The sequence below is a fragment of the Ctenopharyngodon idella genome, chromosome 2, assembly GCF_019924925.1.
Source record: "Ctenopharyngodon idella isolate HZGC_01 chromosome 2, HZGC01, whole genome shotgun sequence".
Lineage (NCBI taxonomy): Eukaryota > Metazoa > Chordata > Actinopteri > Cypriniformes > Xenocyprididae > Ctenopharyngodon > Ctenopharyngodon idella.
The window spans coordinates 39,031,803-39,051,627 of record NC_067221.1 but is presented as its reverse complement, the minus strand read 5'-3'; the positions used below and the strand labels follow the sequence as shown (position 1 = coordinate 39,051,627).

Here is a 19,825-nt window from a genome sequence, read left to right as displayed (position 1 = left end):
GGGTGTGGAACAACATGAGGGTGAGTAATTAATGACAGAAATTTCATTTTTGGGTGAACTAACTCTTTACATTTTGTTTTTAAGGTTAATTATATACGACAGGATTTCTTTTCATTTCATGACTGTACTGGTGTTATACAGTAAGTGAGTCAGCTGCATCTTCCTTATTTTCATGTACTGTTTCTATTTTAGTCTTCCTGGAATTGTGCCATGTGAAATGGTTTAAAACTACAACAAATGGTTGTTAAAGGGATAGTTCACCCAAAAATGAAAATTCTGTCACTTACCGCCCTCACATTGTTCCAAACCTGTATGAGATTTCTTTGTTCTACTGAACACAGGAAAGAAGATATTTTGAAGATAGTCTGTAACCAAACAGTTGATGGACCCCACTGACTTCCATTGAATTTTTTCCAGTACTATGGAAGAAAGAAAATCATACTGGTTTGGAACAACTTGTGAGTAAATGAAGAATTTTCAGGATTTTCGTCAGTGAACTGTCCCTTTAAGGGCTTTTGAATAAAATCTGTGTTTTTTTTTGTTTTTGTTTTGTGTTTTTACACCTAGGCCTATAGACAATTTCTTTGCTTACATGTATTTTACACAAAACAGACCCAAAATAACCAATTTCAGTAGTCCTATATATAATTGTAAAATGAGAACTGGAAAAGGGAACATGACAATACTAGACAGTAACACCAGAGATTTAAAGCTGTTATGATTCAAGCAACCACAGAGCATGACTGCAGGAGTGAGAGATTTTGGACAATTTTATACATTTTGATTTTAAACTATAAAACATAATGGTCACACATATTTCAGAACAAAACAAATCACTACAATATTTTCAAAATAGTTTTGAATAATATATTTTTTTAACACGCACCTTATTATAAATATCTTTTCAGACATTTTCTATATTTTAAAACATGAAAATACACATCAAAAGTATTTATTTTATGTCATATTTAGGCTCTGTGGTGGCCAGCCTTTACTTCAAAACGGTATGTAATGCAAATAGTCCTATAATAAACTATAAGAGTTATAAATTGACTGATTTTCCGTTTAGATGTTTTTCCCCTTTTGTGTGGGATGCTGTCATAATTCACAGAAGACAAGAGGAAGTTGACGTCAGATTATAGTACAGAAGAACACAATCATGACACTTTTACAACCAATAAAACCAACAACCACCATTTTTCTTTCTTTGACTCTTTGATAACAGGCAGCTATAGGGTTTTGGGGGGTGGGTGGGTAGAGTGTGAATAAATGGCTGAGGAGACGCACTTCCTCTTTAAATATAGAATGTCATGAAACAGTTTCAAGTTATTGTCGCCTAGCAACAACCTACACATCCGAGCATAAACACTCACGATATAATATTTGTTATAAAGCAAACGTTCACAAACCACTGAAATATGAACAGAAAAGCAAGCATACTGTATGTGTGATTTGGCATGGCAGCCAATTTGAATTGCCTTACCTAATGTAGCAAAACAAAATTTTATTCTAACTCTGAATAGATATATATCGCTTAGAAAGCATGCAAAGAGCTCCCTTTATATCATTAAAAAGCTGTCAGTCATCTCAATTCATTGTGATCTCACAAAGTGATCTGGGGATCTATCACCATCCCCGTCATTTATGATAAAAACCCTCCGCAGAAGAAAAACTGGCATTCAGACATCACTCCATCTAATATATACACAAACACAATAGTTTGTCCTTTATAATGTACTTGAACTGTTTCAATAAAGCATGAAGAGTCATACATTATTTGCAGTAAGTAAATAAAAATGCAATAAATAACCCTTTTCTTAAAATGTATTAATCGGTTTATTAGTTAAAACTAGTCAGATAAATTTGTTAATTATGCATTTTAAAGATTATCATTTTCAGTTCGGTTGGGCCAGATTTCACATGAAATTGAATTCATATGCCATTCGCCTGTGCATGTCACATTATATCAGTAAACAGAAGAAGTTCCAGCTACACTGGTATGTTTGGTGTGAAAGGCTTGAAGCTTGAAATTAGTTGTCACAACAAGTGAGAAATAAGACAACATACGCCAAACCTCTGGGAATCACCTGGGGGGTGTTCCAGAAAGCAGGTTATCTGACTTATGGGTAAATTTAGTCAGGGTAAGTGGATAACCTCAATTTCTGGTTCCAAAACTTGGGGCCTAGGTAAGCCGGTTTAGGTGGATAGCTAGGTATGTTTCAGATTATTTTGTGCCAACTCTGGGTTTTTGGGCACCATTAAAGGTGACCATTAGTGGTATCATCATCCAAAATGGTGGAAACGAGTTAGCATTTTAGCACTTTCGGTTCCATCGTCTATAGTCAATGGGTGTTTTGAATGGGATTTTGGTAAATGGCTGAAATAAGGTCTGTGGTGAACACAAGTTCAAAGGCCAAAAGTTTCATAGCTTTGATTTATAGCCAACAAAAAAATAAAAGTGTGACCAGATCATAACCTGAATTTTAGATTCTATCTTAACTGCATTTAGCCAGCTGGTGCGAGACATTTCAGTGTTATGAGGGGGGGAAAGGGAGGGGGCAGCAGTTACTACAAACACATAAATAGCTCAAGATACAGGAAGAGAAACTTACACAATGGCCGCATACACAAAAGGTATTCTACATTTCAATCTGGTTTGGCTCATTTGAGGTGAGGTATTATATGTTGTTCTTTGTTTGTCTCTAATGTGTTTAAAGTGGTTGAGGATAGGTGTGAGGATAGAACTGATTCAGTGATTATTGGTTAATCCTGGATATAATAATGGCTTGTGTTGTGTGTTTAGGTGTTGAATGCTTCATTGGTGGGTCGCATCATGTTTTAAACTATTAACGAGGATCTGTCACCCTCCCATGTCATTATGATGAGGAAAACCCTCCACAGAAGAAATACTGGCACTCAGACATCACTCCAGTCTAATAGATACACAAACACAACAGAGGAGAATCTGTCAGTAATTGATCATCCTGATCAGAGTCCTCTTTACTGTGACTATGAGAAGACCTGCAGAACATACACACTGGAGATTATTCTTGGGCTGTGGAGACTGAAGGACTGTCGACTTTTAAATACATCTTCATCTTATAGGTTCAGCCTGGTATGAGATTTTGTAATTGTTTCAATCACATTACATTTCTGACATTACACAAGTTCACATTATAATCTCATATGACTCTGTGTGTTCAGCTCCTGATGTGTCTGTGGAAGAGCAGCAGTGTATCTGGACATGAAGGTGGGTGATGTCAGTGTCCGGTGTTTCTACACTTCTGGATATCAGAATCAGGCCCAAACAGTGGTGCAGATATAAAGATCAGAGCTGTTACACAGTGGGGGAGGACTGACACATCCCAGAATTCATCAGTCCAGATCAGTGATGATGGAGAAGATCCTTCACTGTGCTGATGACTGGACTGAGACTCAGTGATTCTGGATGGTTCTTCTGCTCTGCTGGGAGAGGCAATGGAACCCTGTTCAACTCACTGTAACTGAGGCAAAACAAGGTACATTTTTTTTTTTTTCAATAATTAAATATTTTTCTACTACTTAGAAACAGAACACAACTAAAATTGCTTTGCTTTCTACTTTTGACAGTAAACGAGGCCACAGACAATCAGAGAGACTCGTAGTATTAAAACATTTCTCATTAAAATGAGCTTCCTTTCAAAATTATCTTCCTGGAATTATTCTATATTTGTCTCTTTTGTCGTCAGTGCTCTATTTCCTTGATTTCTTTGTCTTTAATGCTTACATCATTTCCTCATTGTCCTGGTAAATTTTCTTTCTTTTTTCATTTTTGCAGAAGAGAAACAGGAATTTCCAGAATCTGTACTGTGTATAAAATAAAATAAAGTTTAAACTAATTATAAATACTTTAGGCTGAAATACATTAACAAAGTTTAATAAAGGTCTGATCAAAGTTTAGTTCAGATTCCTTTTATTCAGCTGATTAGTTCCAGAACTCTTTCTGGGCTTTTGAATGAACAGATTTGAAAGTGAGTTCCCACAGAAGTAAAGAGCTTCTGACTGTGTGGCTTCCAGTTTCAGCTGCACTTCTGCAGCTGTTGATTCTGGTCGGTGTTATTTTCACCTGGAGATGGAAACAGAGATCCAGTCATTTGACCTGCACTACATTCTTAATTCTATTAATGTTCATTTCATGCCCTGCCAGTTTATTTCAACAGCACAGATTCAATAGTATAAACTCTGTTAGATGTCAAATGGTTATTGTTTCCCATGTTAAAATAAAGAGGCAAGATAAACACTAAAACATAGAGAAAAATGACAGCAGGACCATTGACCCCAGTAAGTCTTTTAATTTAGAGCATCTAGTTATGAAATGTTCATATTACAAGATCAGTGTATGTTTTTACATTTTTGACAATCACTTTATTGTGTATAAAACTGAGCTTTTTAGATAAAGATTTCAACAGTAGTTAAACGTTCCCTTAAAACGCTTTTCAGAACATTCAGAAACATTCAGAAATTTTTTATAAGTTAGATGGCAGAGTTGAATTAGAATAGAATAGAATTGAGCCAAAGCGATTGACATAGAGAACTCTTTGTCTCCCTCTTCTGGTTTACACGGGTTAGCAAATTCCAGGATCCATCTAGTAGACATGTCATCAATCTCCAGGCCAATCAAAACTTTTTTGTCGATTTCTTGAAATCTTTTTCCTTATTGTTTTCTCTGTTTGTGTGAAATGCAGATCTACTGTGAACCTGAAGATCCTGTGAAATACAACATATATATAAATGATGAACGCTCAAATGTAAGTACTCCAGACATACTACTAACATGATAGCTCAGAGTATGACATATTAAGAGTATGATTTTTATGAATATATCGTGTTTAATTAGGATCCCATCAAAGACAAAACCTACAGTACTATTGGTGATGTTCCTGTGAGTGCAGCAGTAAGTTTACAGAAATATATTAATTCATGGATTTTTTTGTGACGCTGGCAGTATGTAAAATATGATCTTGCACTTCCAGAAGCCTCCAGCAGGGGCACTAATATACAGCTTGGTGGCTCCACACTAACAGCAGTGAGAAGAACACAGGAACATGATGCTTCTGACTGAGATTGAGAGTTTCTGGATGGTTCTGCTGGAGAGACACTGAACCCTGTTCAACTCACGGTCACAATAGTATTAGTTTTTCTGCTCTACAGTACAATTGTCTACAAATTGTACAATAACTAAAGGCACATGGCTTGTTGATCAAAACCGTCTCTGGTTACGCATGTAACGTCTAGGTACTATTGTAACCCCCGTTCCCTGAAGGAGAGAACGGAGACGTTACTCGATATTGACGTAATGGGATCTCGCCTGGGAGCCCAATCATGCATACATCATCGAGGCAGTCTCATTTAAGAAAGTAACCCTTAGATTGCAAAGTAAGAAAGAATTACAGTATTTTACACCTCACAATGACTATCAGTCAATTTTTTTTTCCTGTAAAAACTTTTTTTTTTCATTTTTTGAATTTACTGTAAATTTTACAGTAAATAAAAAAAGAAAAAAAAAATAGTTTACAGTGTAAAACAAGCACAATAAAAATAAAATAAAAATGGAAATATGCACTAGCTGTCAAAGTGGTCAATATGAAAAATAAACCAATTAGCCAACGTTTTTATCCATAGCAACTTAGAAATAAGGAGTACAAACAATTCATCTTAAGGAGGCAATAAACAAGAGAAGTGCTAAAAAATACAAAGATTCAAACTTTGTTCAGAATAGTACAAACTAGAACAGAGAGGGATTTAATATAGTGAAAGCATAGTGTTTTTTTGTTTTTTTTAAGAGTCAGCAGGATGCCATTAAGTGTTCATGGAAGAGATGATTTTTTAGTTGTTTCTTGAATATTGTCAGGGATTCAGCTGTCCAGTTAGGGTTAGAGAGATTGCACATGTTCGAAGTGCATTGCAATAGTCCAGTCCTAGAAATGACAAGGGCCTGGATGATAAGTTGTGTTGGATGCTCTGTTAGGTATAGTGTATAGTTACTGTATAGCGCAGGGCAAACTTAAACGACCAAGCTGTCTTTGTAATGTGGTCTCTGAACGTCAGCTGGTCATCAAAGATTACCACAATATTTTTGGCGGATCAGGGATGGAATTACAGTTGATGAGCCTAGCTGATGGCGAAATTATGCTGAATCATCGAGCGGCTGGGAAAGACCGAGATTCCAGATTGAGTTGTAGATGATGTTCTTGTATCCAGGGTGAGATGTCCACCAGGCAGGTCCAGATCCGTGCAGCTACCGTCAGATCATCTGTGTGTCATCAGCTTAGCAATGGTAGGAGAATGTTACTATTTTTAATGTTTTTAAAAGAAGTCTCTATGCTCATCAAGCCTGCATTTATTTTTTCAAAAATACAGAAAAAAAAAACAAAAAAACAAAAAAACAGTAATATTGTGAAACATTATTACAATTTAATTATTAAATACAACATTTTAATATTTTTATTTTAATATGCTATAAAATTATAAACTCCCACATTCGCCCAGCACAAACATGAATACCTGATAATGCATTAGACTTTGTAAACAAAAGTCGTGCTCCACCCTTGATCATTACTCCATTAATAAGAGACAGACAAGCTGCATTAATCGACACATTTTTAGACAATAGTTGGACCCACTCTGAATAGCTGAACTACAGAAAACGTGAGTTAGAGGCCGGTTAGCAGGAGACATAAGTTACACAACATAAAATTACACAACTACGAATTTGGAACGCTAGAAAATATAAACATCAATTATTAATCATACTTACAGGTTGAGATTCAGAGGAGGCGAAGCTGGGTCCAAAGTTAACTGGGCATTGATCCATATTTTAAGACCAAACGTTTTTGTGAATCCTCATTAAACTCCCCAATGGTTTGAGAAGCAGTCCGTCAGTAAAACGATGGAACACAACAAAAGATGTACTGCGTGGGTATTGTTGAAAAAATGAAATTTTCCCTGGCGTCTGAGTGCGCAATAAGTGGGGCGGGCCAATATGCTAATATTTCGTTGTGACGTCACAACGAAACGGGCTTGGGGATTCCATTTTTACAAACAACTCGTTTAAATTGACTGCTGAGCTGGCTCTTACTTTTGAGAAACATAGAACTTGGTATATACGGTGGCACTTTCAGATTTAAAACTTTGCAGGATGTTTTCATTCACTTAGAGCTATGTTACACACTACATGAAAGGTAAGTTTCAAAAATCCATAACGGGGCACTTTCAGCAAAAGGTGCGTCTGTATAGCCTACAGTTGTTATAACCATTTCACCGCGATTAATTATTTCAATGCTGTATTTTCACCAACTATATTTCACTCAACATTATGATATACACATTCCTTGGCATTAAGATCAATTTTTAACCTCAAAACATCTAGTTAGCTACTTACCAGCAAACGAATATCCAAAAGCCTCTTGCTTTATTTGGACCTGCCTCTTGCTTTTGGATATTCGTTGCTGGAAAGTACTAGTTGTTTTGTGGTTAAAAAGTGATCCTTATGCCAACCTGCCAGGGAATGTGTATCTCATAATGTTCCGAAAATCAGCTGAAATGGTCCTTCCACCAGCTGAGAAAATGGTGTCGGTCACACTCTGTTGCGTGCGTCTCATTTCGGAGTCTGTGTCCTCTGAGGTCGCATTTGAAGCTGCATACGTCATCAAGCGTGTTTATTTAAGAAAAATAACCGTAATAAAACTGACTGTTCCTCATGAGGTGTAAAATACTGTAATCTTACTTTGCAATCTAACAGTTACTTTCTTAATGAGACCGCCACGATGAAGTAGTATCAACCTCTGGAGCGTGTTGTCTGAGTGTGTCTCGCACATCCAGAAGTGCACTCCCATTTCCCAAATCAAACTAAATTTAGTTGGTCAATTTTAAATAAATTTCATAGATTAAATAGATTATTAAATATTTATATATAGAGTTATTTAATATTTTATGTTGGACTCATTAGATATAAATACATATTACCAGGGCTGGAAATGGCTGGGATTCACTGGGGGGACTCTAGTTGGGAAGATTTATATTATTATTATTATTATTATTATCATTATTTTTTTTTTTGACTTCCAATGACTTTTCAAATGTATTTAAATATAAAATAGTATATATCTATAATAAAATTAAACAGGGCTATTTCATGGTTTCCTCTAAACAATATTTTTTAATTATCAAGCAGGCACATGAAAGGTCAATGAACAACATCAGGCGCGCCGTTGACACCATAGATATACATAATAAAGGCTAGATGTCTCGTCCCGCGCTGCTGGCCAATGGAGGTCAACGTCGCATCTGGCGGCCATCTATGTAACAGTCAGCTCGCTCACTACATTGTGTTTAATGGTGCATGTACATTTAAATAACCAAAACTTGCTCAAGTTTCTACCGATTTTCCAGACTGTTTGGTTTGTTATAAACGTCAGAGATTACTTATGACACTGCATACTTATGAATAATTATAACCAGGACTTCCATATGAAAATAACATTGAACAGAACAGATAGGTGCAATGAATATACACATGCTCAAGGTATTTATGTTAAATCAATATATAGGCTACTAAAACTCAGTGTACAGAATGGCAACATGAGATATATATATATATATATAGTATATATATATATATATATAGGGCTACTAATAACTCAGTGTACAGAATGGCAACATGGAGATGATAAATATAGTATAGATACCTTTTATAATATTGAATAGTACTAATAATAAAAGTAATTTGAATTATTACATGTTTATTTTAACGTTCTTCAGGTTGGGCCATTTACTAGCTTTTCCCCTCGACATTGCACTGGTGCCTACTTAAGAGATCACTGTTACAAAAAAAAAAAAAAAAAAAGAAAGAAAGAAGAAACATTCTGCGATTGTGTAAAACAAACTTGTAAAAAGGCTTTGATCAACGAGCAATCTTGTAATACTATTATGTCATAGCCCCGCTGTTCCTGTGTATCAGGACCTGTATTGTACATACATCCACGAAGTAACTAACGATTATCCCAAATATAATCATTAAATTGTCATATCTTACAGGGTGAAAGGTGATCCCATGGGCTCTCGTTTTTGAGACTGACGGCGATTGGAGCATCATTAGGCTGCACAAAAGTCGGGCATCTTCTCCTATAAAGCCAGCAATTTCCTGTATCATAATGGTAGAGAGTTTTTGTAGACAAACCAAACCGATTGGAAATCATGTGCAACTTAAGTTATATTGAAAAGAAAGAGCAATTCTGCCTCTCCCACTGATGTAAAATTGCTGGGTAGCAGCTAAACAACTACTAGGTCTCACTCAAAGCTTCTTGTTATTAGCCAGCTAATAACTACAACCACATCCACAAAGATTGTAATTTAGACAAAAGATTAGTTGTCATTAAATCGTTATTGGTGTCAGTAAAACCTATATAATTGAACAGCTCGATTGTGGTCTCAGCCTTGATAACTTGCGCAAGTAGCCGTGATACACAACTATGGCTGCATGATTAAGTCAATTTCAACATGTTTCAAGGCATCCAGAATTATAGCCACGTTAAGAACGTTTGTAAGAAACCAAACCATTTGTAAATTCCGTCAAGATTTCAGCGAGATAAGAGTAATTGTGTTTGTGCAGATCACTCACCTTACATCAGGTACCACAGAGCCCGCCAGAAAGCTTGCCTGTGACAAGATGCCGCCGGGTGATGACGTTAGAAACTCCGCCGTAGAGACATCTAGCCTTTATTATGTATATCTATGGTTGACTCGAGGGACGGGGGGTCAGGACTACCGCAGGTTTGAAAAGACAGAAATCGACCGCCGCACTTTTGATAAGGGGCTGCTTCAATCATTCACACTATATCATCTTTTAGCTTAGGATATTTTCTTTCAAATGAGACCATTGTTCACGTTTCTGTGAGCTTTCGTTTGTAAATAATCAACTGTTTTGTCGCGGATGTGAACAGTAAATGCGCTCTCGGAACGGAGAAACCCCCGATCTCCAAACAATCGATCAAAGCGTGCTAACGTTTTAGGACAGGTCGATGGTATATAAATCATGCCCGAACGTTAGCGTTTGTCAATCAAGCCAAACCGTCCATTCAGAAACTGTGAAATTTGACACTTTAAGGTAAGGATGCTGATCTCTCAGTTGACTGCGCGAGCTGGCTTGACTGGAGTTTTCGTGAGGATATAGTTTATGGACTGTTTTTGATTTCGGTAATTACATCTAGAAAGGTAAAAGCATTGATGGCATCTATAAAAGAGGATATCTGAAAGCGATACGAAAGTGATTATTGCCTCGACCAGCGACGCAGTGGGGAGGACGCACGAGAGGAGACCTGGCGCGTTTAATTGGTATGTGTATACTGTAATACTGCATTTACAATGCTTATCAGTGGGCGTGCACTTGATCGCGAAAGTGAAAGGTGCCCTTTGCGCTCGCATCGCGGTGCCCCCCACGATTTCTACCGCGGGAGAACGCAGTTTTGGGTCCCCCCCACTTTGAAAATGTCTCCTGCGCCCCTGAACAACATTTTTGAATTGTGTGGCACAAACATGTTCATTCAACAGATCTCTGATTGGAGAAAATTACCTGTTTGATTTTGGCCAAATTAAAGACGCATTGTCTAGGAATCTGCATATGAGGGTGCTTGCAGAATTGAACAAGGTCACACAAACCTTTTAAATAGATTTGTCCTCATGGTAAAGAAAACCATAGAATGTTTGGGGTGGAGACCTCTCAGTTTAGTGCTTTGAACATCAACAATTATTAAACATTTAAAGGTGAATCCAGTTTTAATGGAAAAGGAAGTTGCATTCTAAAAAGCAGAATAATTTGGATAATAATGTTTAATATATAATAATGTTCACTCATCCTTTTTTTAAACAATGGTTAAAATGGTTGAAATGTGATGTTTATCATTTTATAAAACTTTGTTTTGAGGATGTTATGGAGCCTTTTCAAAACATGTAGTTCTATTCTAATCTAATAATAATAATAATAATAATAATAAAAACATAATTTGAATTTGTTTTTTTTAAAAATCAGTTTGAATAAATGATTCAATGACTCAATTCTAAAGATGTCACTTGTTTCATTAGGCTACTAGATGAATCAATGTTTTTGAACAAATCTTTTTAATGAATGATTCAATGACAATTACATTTTTAACAGCCACTTGTCGCCACCTACTGGTGTAACGATGTAATTGATGCAATCTTTATTTGAAGCATCAAGGACTGCTTGTCTCCCTCGTGAGGTTTATTTATTTTTGTTTTATTTTTGCAAAATGGTCCACACCTGCAAAGTTGGTTGATAACATAACTGCAATAAAGTAACAGCCTATAGTTAACAATCACTTGTTTACAAAGTGCCATGGGAACTCAAGCTATTCTTACTTAAAATTTTCTTATGCTGAACATGTTAATTTTCTGTCATCTCTTGGAATACAGGCAGGTTTTTTCTATTGGGCATATCTGTCATATTAGCAGAACACATTTTGCACATGGGGAAAACCAATTGTTTAGTCAATAATTTAAGAAGGTCCATACTTTAAAGCTCTTGATTCTAACTTGTACTTGGCCTTAATGAAAAAGTAGTTCTTGTAATTATTTATCCATAGCATTTGTTACAATAAGAATATAATTACAGGTGGACCACTGATGGCTCCACATTATGTTTAGAGCAATGCTTAATTTTTTTCTTTCTTTTTAAATCTATTCCCTTAACGGATTATATATTATACATTCTTTAACAAGTTAGTTAAATGGAGATTAGAGTAGCCTACCGGAAACATGTGAAAAGTGCCGGTGAGGGTACAGTACAGTCAGATTAAAATATAGAAGAGCCGGTGGCGGGTGCCGGCTCACTTCAAGCACTGAGTAAGATTTTTATTGCAATATGTTTTTGTGCTTAATTCGTATCGTTTTCGTAGGCTATTGAGAGAATAAAATACAGAAATCCTTAATTTCCCTTAACAAATTTAAACGGGAACGCCGTCCTCCCCCCTCGAAATCCACTCCCCGGATGCCGTCCCCCCGCGTTACGCCCGATTTCCAGCATTGCGTATTACTCCTAATTAGATATGTTTAAGTAAAGTTAATGAAATTTATATGTGTCATATCTATGAAGGGCCTGGATCTTTTTTTTTTTTTTTTTTGTGGTGATGATCAACAACTGTAATTTAGTAAAAACATGAACTCTGAAACATATAACAGCTTAATAACAGTGACAACAACAGGCACAGCATAAATCAAGCTGGGTAATGCAAAGCAATAGTTTTTTTTTAGTTTAGTTTATTTTTTATATAATAGTTTCCACATAATTCTTCAAGCTGCAATGCATGCTGGGAACTGCACAACATGTTGAATGTAAAAATATTTGTTTAGATAACTCAATTTGGATAGTTGGGGACAACATTTGGACAAGTTTTGGACAAATACTTAGAATCTAAGTATGATCGACTGAGCTTTGTTCCCGAAATGTGCGTATTGTTTTCAGAGAAACGCGATTAGCGAAAAACGAAGCTAATTTTCTTTCCAGTCACGTGAATGCTTCACTTTGCATGTCGGAATGTTTGAACCCAGACCGGTATTTGGATGTTCAACATTTTAAATATATAAGCCTGTAGACTATATTAGGCTACATTATCATATGTTCTGTCATATACACAGTATAAAAACAGTAAAATAACAACACAATTTACTTGCCTTAAACAACTCAGAGGAGATTAGTATTATTATAATTATTGTTTTTGTTGATGCCATTTAATTTATTGCCACACTTTAATATGTTATTTATTTTGGTCAGAAAACTAAACACATTTAGCGTCATCAGGTTTTATAATGGATAAAACAACAGAGCTGCGCACTGGCAGCGTTTGTGCATGAAGGAACCACACGGACCCTGAGTTCCAGACGAGACGTCCGTGGCAGCATAACAGTTTAATGATACCGCAAAATAGCGCAAGCTTTGTTGCAGAACTAAACAAATATTTAATAACTACACTAGTAATTTCTCGCTAGAAATTACTTCAAAAGTGGAAAATGCTGGTCAAAAACGTACATTTACACACAAACTGACCAGCAAACTTAACTTTAGGATGCCATTTTCGGTCCATTTTTCGCCATTTCGTTCGGATTGTGGGATATCAAAGGCAGCAAAGGATACATATGCTGCCTTCAAAAGTCGATCAGAAGAAGGGATCTCAGGAGACAGGAAGCGAAGCTAGTTTTTCCAGTTTTCGGACACAGCCTTGGACTCCATACAGAACGTTAGGCTACTGATGATTTGCAGGGTTCAGTGAATGAAGGTCGCACATAGGTCGAGAAGCGCAGCGCCGCACCACGTCTTTAAAATTCGAACACATTGTTTTTTATGAGCCCGTTCACACAGAACGAGTTTTTTCCATACCACTCCGTCTTTTGCGAGATAGGGTGTCTTTTGCAGCATCTCGCGCATGACATGGCGTTTTTAAAGCCATATCAGTTCAACTAAGGAAAATCAATTCAAACATTTTTTTTTTTTTTTTAAACGGCTTCTCGAGACCTTGCGTCGCCTCTTCTTTTTATAACAGTCTGCAAACTTCTCGGGACTGAGGAGACAAGTTGCTCAAGTTTAGGAATAGGAATGTTATCCCATTCTTGTCTAATACAGGCTTCTAGTTGCTGTCTTAGGTCTTCTTTGTCGCATCTTCCTCTTTATGATGCGCCAAATGTTTCTATGGGTGAAAGATCTGGACTGCAGGCTGGCCATTTCAGTACCCCGGATCCTTCTTTCTACGCAGCCATGATGTTGTATTGATGCAGTATGTGGTCTGGCATTGTCATGTTGAAAATGCAAGGTATTCCCTGAAAGAGACGACGTCTGGATGGAGCATATGTTGTTCTAGAACTGGATATACCTTTCAGCATTGATGGTGCCTTCCAGATGTGTAAGCTGCCCATGCCACACGCACTCATGCAACCCCATACATCAGAGGATGCAGGCTTCTAGACTGAGCGCTGATAACAACTTGGGTTGTCCTTGTCCTCTTTAGTCCGGATGACATGGCGTCCCAGTTTTCCAAAAAGAACTTCAAATTTTGATTCGTCTGACCACAGAACAGTTTTCCACTTTGCCACAGTCCATTTTAAATGAGCCTTGGCCCAGAGAAAAATGCCTGCGCTTCTGGATCATGTTTAGATATGGCTTCTTTTTGACCTATAGAGTTTTAGCCTCAACGGCGGAATCGGGCACGATGGATTGTGTTCCACCGGACAATGTTTTCTGAAGTATTCTGAGCCCTATGTTGTGATTTCCATTTACAGTAGCCATTCCTGTATGTAATGCAGTGCTGTCTAGAGGGCCCGAAGACCACGGGCCTCCAGTATGGTTTTCCGGCCTTGACCCTTACCCTTATTTACTGAAAATAATAATTGAAAATAAATAAATCAGTGCTCTTGACTTTGCAGCACTATATATCATTTTATATATTATATTTTTTTAAGGGCATTTAAGCGAACGAGAAGCAAGGTGGAAGCTCAAGCCGGTTACCATCAATGCCCGCTAGAGAAAACATTTATGCTTAATTTTTAGTAAATTTTCACTTGGTATCTTTTTATCTTTCATGCTAGATTGACATGAAGGCTCTTGGCAAGGCGCTGCTGCTCGCAAGCTATTTTTAAAAACCACTCCCTGCAGTGTAAATAAACTGTTAAATCAATGAAATGATAGTAGCCTAGTCCGCGTCCACACCCCGTGCTAATGGTACGGCCCACAGCGCAAATTACAAGACAAAAAATGGAAAAAAAGAAAATAGGTTAGATTTCATTTATTCAAATTATTGTCTCTAAAGTCATAATTTAACAAAAGTATATTGATGAAGCACACGAAAAAAAAAAACGAAAAAAAAAGAAGAAAAATTAACGCCTGGTTTTCAATTTTTCATTTTGGCATTTGCATATATTGTCTGAAAACTGAATTGTGAAGCATTACACTGACCTTTTTATCTCACAATTCTGATTTCTCATAATTCTGAGTTTATAACTCACAATTTTGACAATTCTCAATTGTAAGTTTTTTTTTTATTTGCAATTCTGACTTTTTTCATGCAGTTCTGACTTTATCGCAATTCTGACATTATTGCAATTTCAATTTTAGATAAAAATTCAGAATTCCAAGATATACACTCGCAATTGTGAGAAATAAAAGGAAACAATTCTGAGTTTCTCACAATTTTGAGAAAAAAGTGTCAAAATTGCAAGGTTTAAACTCTTAATTCTGATTTTTGGAGAATAAAAATGGCGTCTTATGGAGCATGTTTTTCCCTCCATTTTTTTAGCATGAAATAAGCATTGTAGTTATTTAATATTTGCTTGTTTATGAATAAAGCATGTTTCAATTTGTTCTAGACCATTAAACATGACTTAATGGTAAATTATAGTGTCTTGGAAGCTAGTGTGAATCCTTATCTTTCACACAAAACTGCCACAGCCCTGATCACTCTCTTATTGATTGCTTTAGTCTCCGCCCACTCCTCCTGCATCAATCAGAACACTCGACTGACCCATCACAGCTGCACTGGTGTAGGGGACATTATAAAGCTCTTGTGGTGATCAGTGTAGGTTTAATGATGAAAATGTTGATGGCAAGTTATTCTGGATGCTGTATTTGACAGTATTTCACTTGTTTGCAGATGTGTCCATGGAGAGAAGGAGACTATAAGAACACCTCAGTGATTTTCCTGAACACTCCAGCTCAGCAGCTCCAAATGCTCTAACAGAGGAGCCTCGTGATGGGAAACACCAAACTCATGGACATTCTGATGGAGAATTTAAAGTCAACTGATGGACACTATGACTCTTTAAGTCTTTTTAACAAGTCAATAAAAGGCCTGCAGAATGGAGAAACTGCAGACTGGGGTAATATGACATTTGTTGCACATTTAACAGTTAAATGGAATATAATCTTTCATTTCAAAGCATTTTTCATGTTATGCATTTCACGTTTATCTGTCTGTAAGTAAAGGTGGATTCACGTCATGTCGGAATTATGGAAATTACGAGATTCCGACTTGTAATAAGCATAGAATTCATAATTACAACTTGTAAACTCAAAACTCGCTGTACCACCAGACTGCTGCAGATTCATTTAGTGTTGATAGTGTTGCCATGGAAAAGCATAATTCTGAGTCCGAGAACAGCTTTGAGTAGAACGTCACGGATTGTTATCTAGTAATTATAATTACGACATGGCGTGGACGCAGCATTTGTACAAGCCTTGTTATGAGTGAGTCGTGTAGTGTGGATGTGTTCTTACCAATAAACAGCATTTATTAAACACAGTGAAGAAAATGGTTGGAACACTTGTGAATGTTTTTAGAAGAACGGAAGTACTGATTCTTACTCTTGTTATTTTTGTCTCGTCATGTTCTTTATCAGCATATAAATGATGAAAAGCTTTTGTCCATTGTTAACTTCTGTACAGAAAAAGTGCTGCATTCACATTTTGTTTCAAGGTGTATTAAAATCTTTATTTGAGGTTGTTTGTCACCTGCTGTAGATTCTTTTGCTTAAATGTGTTGACCACAAAACAGACCAAAATAACCAGTTTCCACAGTGACTCACTGCAGTCGTTCTATAATTGTAAAATGAGAACTAGATAAGGAAACCTTGCTACTACCCAATAATACCAGAAGTAAATGTTGACCATATTGCACATAAAGTAAATAATTCTTATTCAGAATAATTTTAGACTTCTCGCCCAAGTGATGCATTTGTGATTTATGTAACATTTGCCATCAAGCATTTTGACATTTTATTGTAAATCAAGTTTTTATGACACAAGCAACTAGTGCATGGATACAGGAAGTGAGTCTAATACAGTTAGAGCATCAGATCATAGGCAAACCTTCTCAAGTGAAGCTGATTATGTATTAACAAAAGGAAAAAGAAGACGTATACGATAAAGATGCAGAGAGAAGAAACATTTCAACTTTTTGCCAGAAGGAATGTCAGTTTGAAGAAGTTCATTGTGTTTTTTCTTTGGTTCATAACAGGCAAGTGTTCAGTTTATTCATACGGTTAGTTGGCATGTTCGGCTGTATGATGTGCTGTACTCCATCTAAAACTACAGTAGTCAACATTTGAAGTGGATCAAAAAAAGATCATTAAAGTTGTCCTAAGAAGAAGGTTTTAGGACAACTTTGATGAAAGTTTTTGATCCACTTCAAATGTTGACTACTATACTTTAAACAGCATTTTGTAATAATTATTTTATAATAAAAAATGCCTTGAAAGAAATTGTGACCAGTTAGACATAAATACTGCATTTTACCTTATACATTCATGTTGATTTTAACTTAGTTTTGAATTTAAGTCTAAGCACCTGTTTTGTGTTGACTGAAAAAACACTTAGTGATACTTAAATATGATTGTTCTGTCATTAACACTGACAAATAAGTGAAACTGAAGTGGATATTTTCTTCACTCAGGTTCTGAATGCGCAACAGGATCACCCAGCAGATTGTTAACAGTTCAGACTGGAGGATCGGTCATTATTCCATGTTATTATACAGGAAATACACAAAACACAAGAAATACTGGTGCTTTGATGCCTATGCAGCATACAATTCCTGCAACATTCTTGCATATGCTAATGAAACCAAAGAAAAAGTGTCAGTAATCGATCATCCAGATCAGAGTTTCTTTACTGTGACTATGAGAAACCTGCAGAAAGAAGACACTGGAGATTACTGGTGTGCTGTGGAGATTGGAGGAATATTTAAAATGGATGAAACAGAGCAGCTTCATCTCACAGTTCAATCAGGTATGAAATGAATTTCACATTGATATGAATCATTCTCATCCTGTTTCCTATTAAATCACAATCTCAAATGACTCGTGTCTGTGTGTTCAGCTCCTGATGTGTCTGTGGAGAGCAGCAGTGTATCTGGACATGAAGGTGGTAATGTCAGTGTCCAGTGTTTCTACAGTTCTGGATATCAGAATAAACTCAAACAGTGGTGCAGATATAAAGATCAGAGCTGTTACACAGTGGGGAGGACTGACACATCCCAGAATTCATCAGTCCAGATCACTGATGATGGGAGAAGATCCTTCACTGTGCTGATGACTGGACTGAGACTCAGTGATTCTGGATGGTTCTTCTGCTCTGCTGGAGATCAAAAGGCTTTTGTTCAACTCACGGTCACTGGTAAAACTCATTCACTGATCAAATCTACATGGGTTTTCCTGCTCGGGAAAAAGGCTAAAATAAATGTGCATCTTTTTCTGTGTTCAGTTCCTGATGTCTCTCTTGAAGATCCACATGTTCCTGTTACTGAACCAAATCCAGGTAATACAGACTCTTATTGCTGGTTATTATGACAAACTCTTAATAAATCATTTTGATCTTTTCTTCTTTGACAACAGTTGTGACCACTGAAGTTTTTGAGAGAACAGGTTAGTAGACAAGTAAAATATGAATCAAAATTTATATTTTCTGTCATGGGCTTGATTAGATGCTTATAAATGTATTGGTAACACTTTATTTCGATAGTCCAGTTTAGACATTCTAACTCTAACTTTGCAACTACATGTAAACTTATTCAGCTCCTCTAACCCTAATCATAACCCTAACCTTACAATCTAACTAATACTCCAATGAGTGCTAGTTGATATGCAGTTGCAAAGTTACTCATAATTAATATGTCTCAAATGGACTATTGAAATAAAGTGTAACCACTTTATTGATCTGTATAATAGAGTTGAATTCATTGTCTTTCTGAACATTTTGTCTATTTTTGCATGTGGTGTTGTCTTTTCTTTAGGTTTCCAAAACCAGGTAATATAAGTGCATCAACTAATTAATAAAAATAAGCTTTATTCCCACTTTTTAAAAATTGTTTTCCATTTCTTACAGCAACTGTGAGAACAGACACCGGCACTGAAAAGAACACGTTAGTATTATCACAGTTTCACGGTTACACTTTTTTTTAAATGTGTCCTAAATCTACAGCTGTGACTTGTTCAGCACTCATATGTGCATCTTTGTGCTGTTGTCATATCTTTCTATCTATTCTCTTTTTCAGATGCCACATGATGGAGTGTTTCTGTCTGTCACAGAATTAGAGATCACAGGCTGTTCTCACACTGACCTGAAGGACTTTTGGTGTCTAGATAAATAACAGGTTCAGTGTAAAACTCAGATTTGTATTTGCTACTGTTAAGGCTTAAGGTTAGCAGTTAGCAGACTTTTGTTTTGTGGAAGGAAGTCCTCATTGCAGTTTATTCTAGTCAGGAACCACCCACACAGACAGGAAGTGACAGTCTGATTGACTTATAAAGTGACCAACCACAGCTCAGCTTGTTTTCAAGAGTCATTTAGGGGCGGGGTTATCTGAAATCACTTACTGCAATAATTAAATAGTGGCATGACAGACTCACATCATCAATACATAAAAGCACTGATTATTTTGTTTGCAATACAAACCAGTATGTTTATAATAAAAATAACATGGTAGGAAATACCAGTTTGCAATATCAAGCAGCATAACGAGCTGTTTTGTACAGCTAATTGTTAAAGTGTTTAGTGGAAGTGAATTACATTTAGTGTTTTCAAATTGAAACCTGCTGTATATATCTTTTTCATGAAAATTATAGGGAGGTGGATGCCAGTTTTGTTTGAGAGTATACCTGTTTTCTCCTGTTTATTGGACAATAAGGGAGTAAGGAAAGTATATTGTATTTTATTTAGGTTTTCTTATCTTTTCTATGCAAGTTATTTCTAACCCCCTTCTAGGAAGATTGATCTTTTGTTTCTTATTTT

General features: G+C 36.4%; 2 protein-coding genes and 1 pseudogene across 4 annotated transcripts in view; all 3 read left to right on the top strand.

Annotated features, from left to right (window-relative positions):
* LOC127494676 (polymeric immunoglobulin receptor-like) overlaps nucleotides 1–16,537 on the top strand; it is an 88,460-nt gene extending 71,923 nt beyond the window's left edge. For 2 of the 3 annotated variants that reach the window (XM_051860761.1, XM_051860751.1), the window contains one exon: nucleotides 15,693–16,537. The gene's annotated coding sequence lies outside the window, so the exon portion shown is untranslated. Of the gene's footprint in view, nucleotides 1–4,876; nucleotides 4,917–15,692 lie in introns of those variants that run through there. The other variant, XM_051860793.1, reaches the window with a different exon arrangement.
* LOC127501834 (polymeric immunoglobulin receptor-like) lies at nucleotides 2,616–4,735 on the top strand (annotated as a pseudogene).
* A 1,038-nt stretch (nucleotides 16,538–17,575) lies between the features above and the next one.
* The window catches only part of LOC127494629 (polymeric immunoglobulin receptor-like), an 80,766-nt gene continuing 78,516 nt past the window's right edge, over nucleotides 17,576–19,825 (top strand). The window contains exon 1 of the mRNA XM_051860670.1: nucleotides 17,576–17,824. Coding sequence (XP_051716630.1) covers nucleotides 17,716–17,824 — 109 coding nt within the window. The 5' untranslated portion in view covers nucleotides 17,576–17,715. The remainder of the gene's footprint in view (nucleotides 17,825–19,825) is intronic.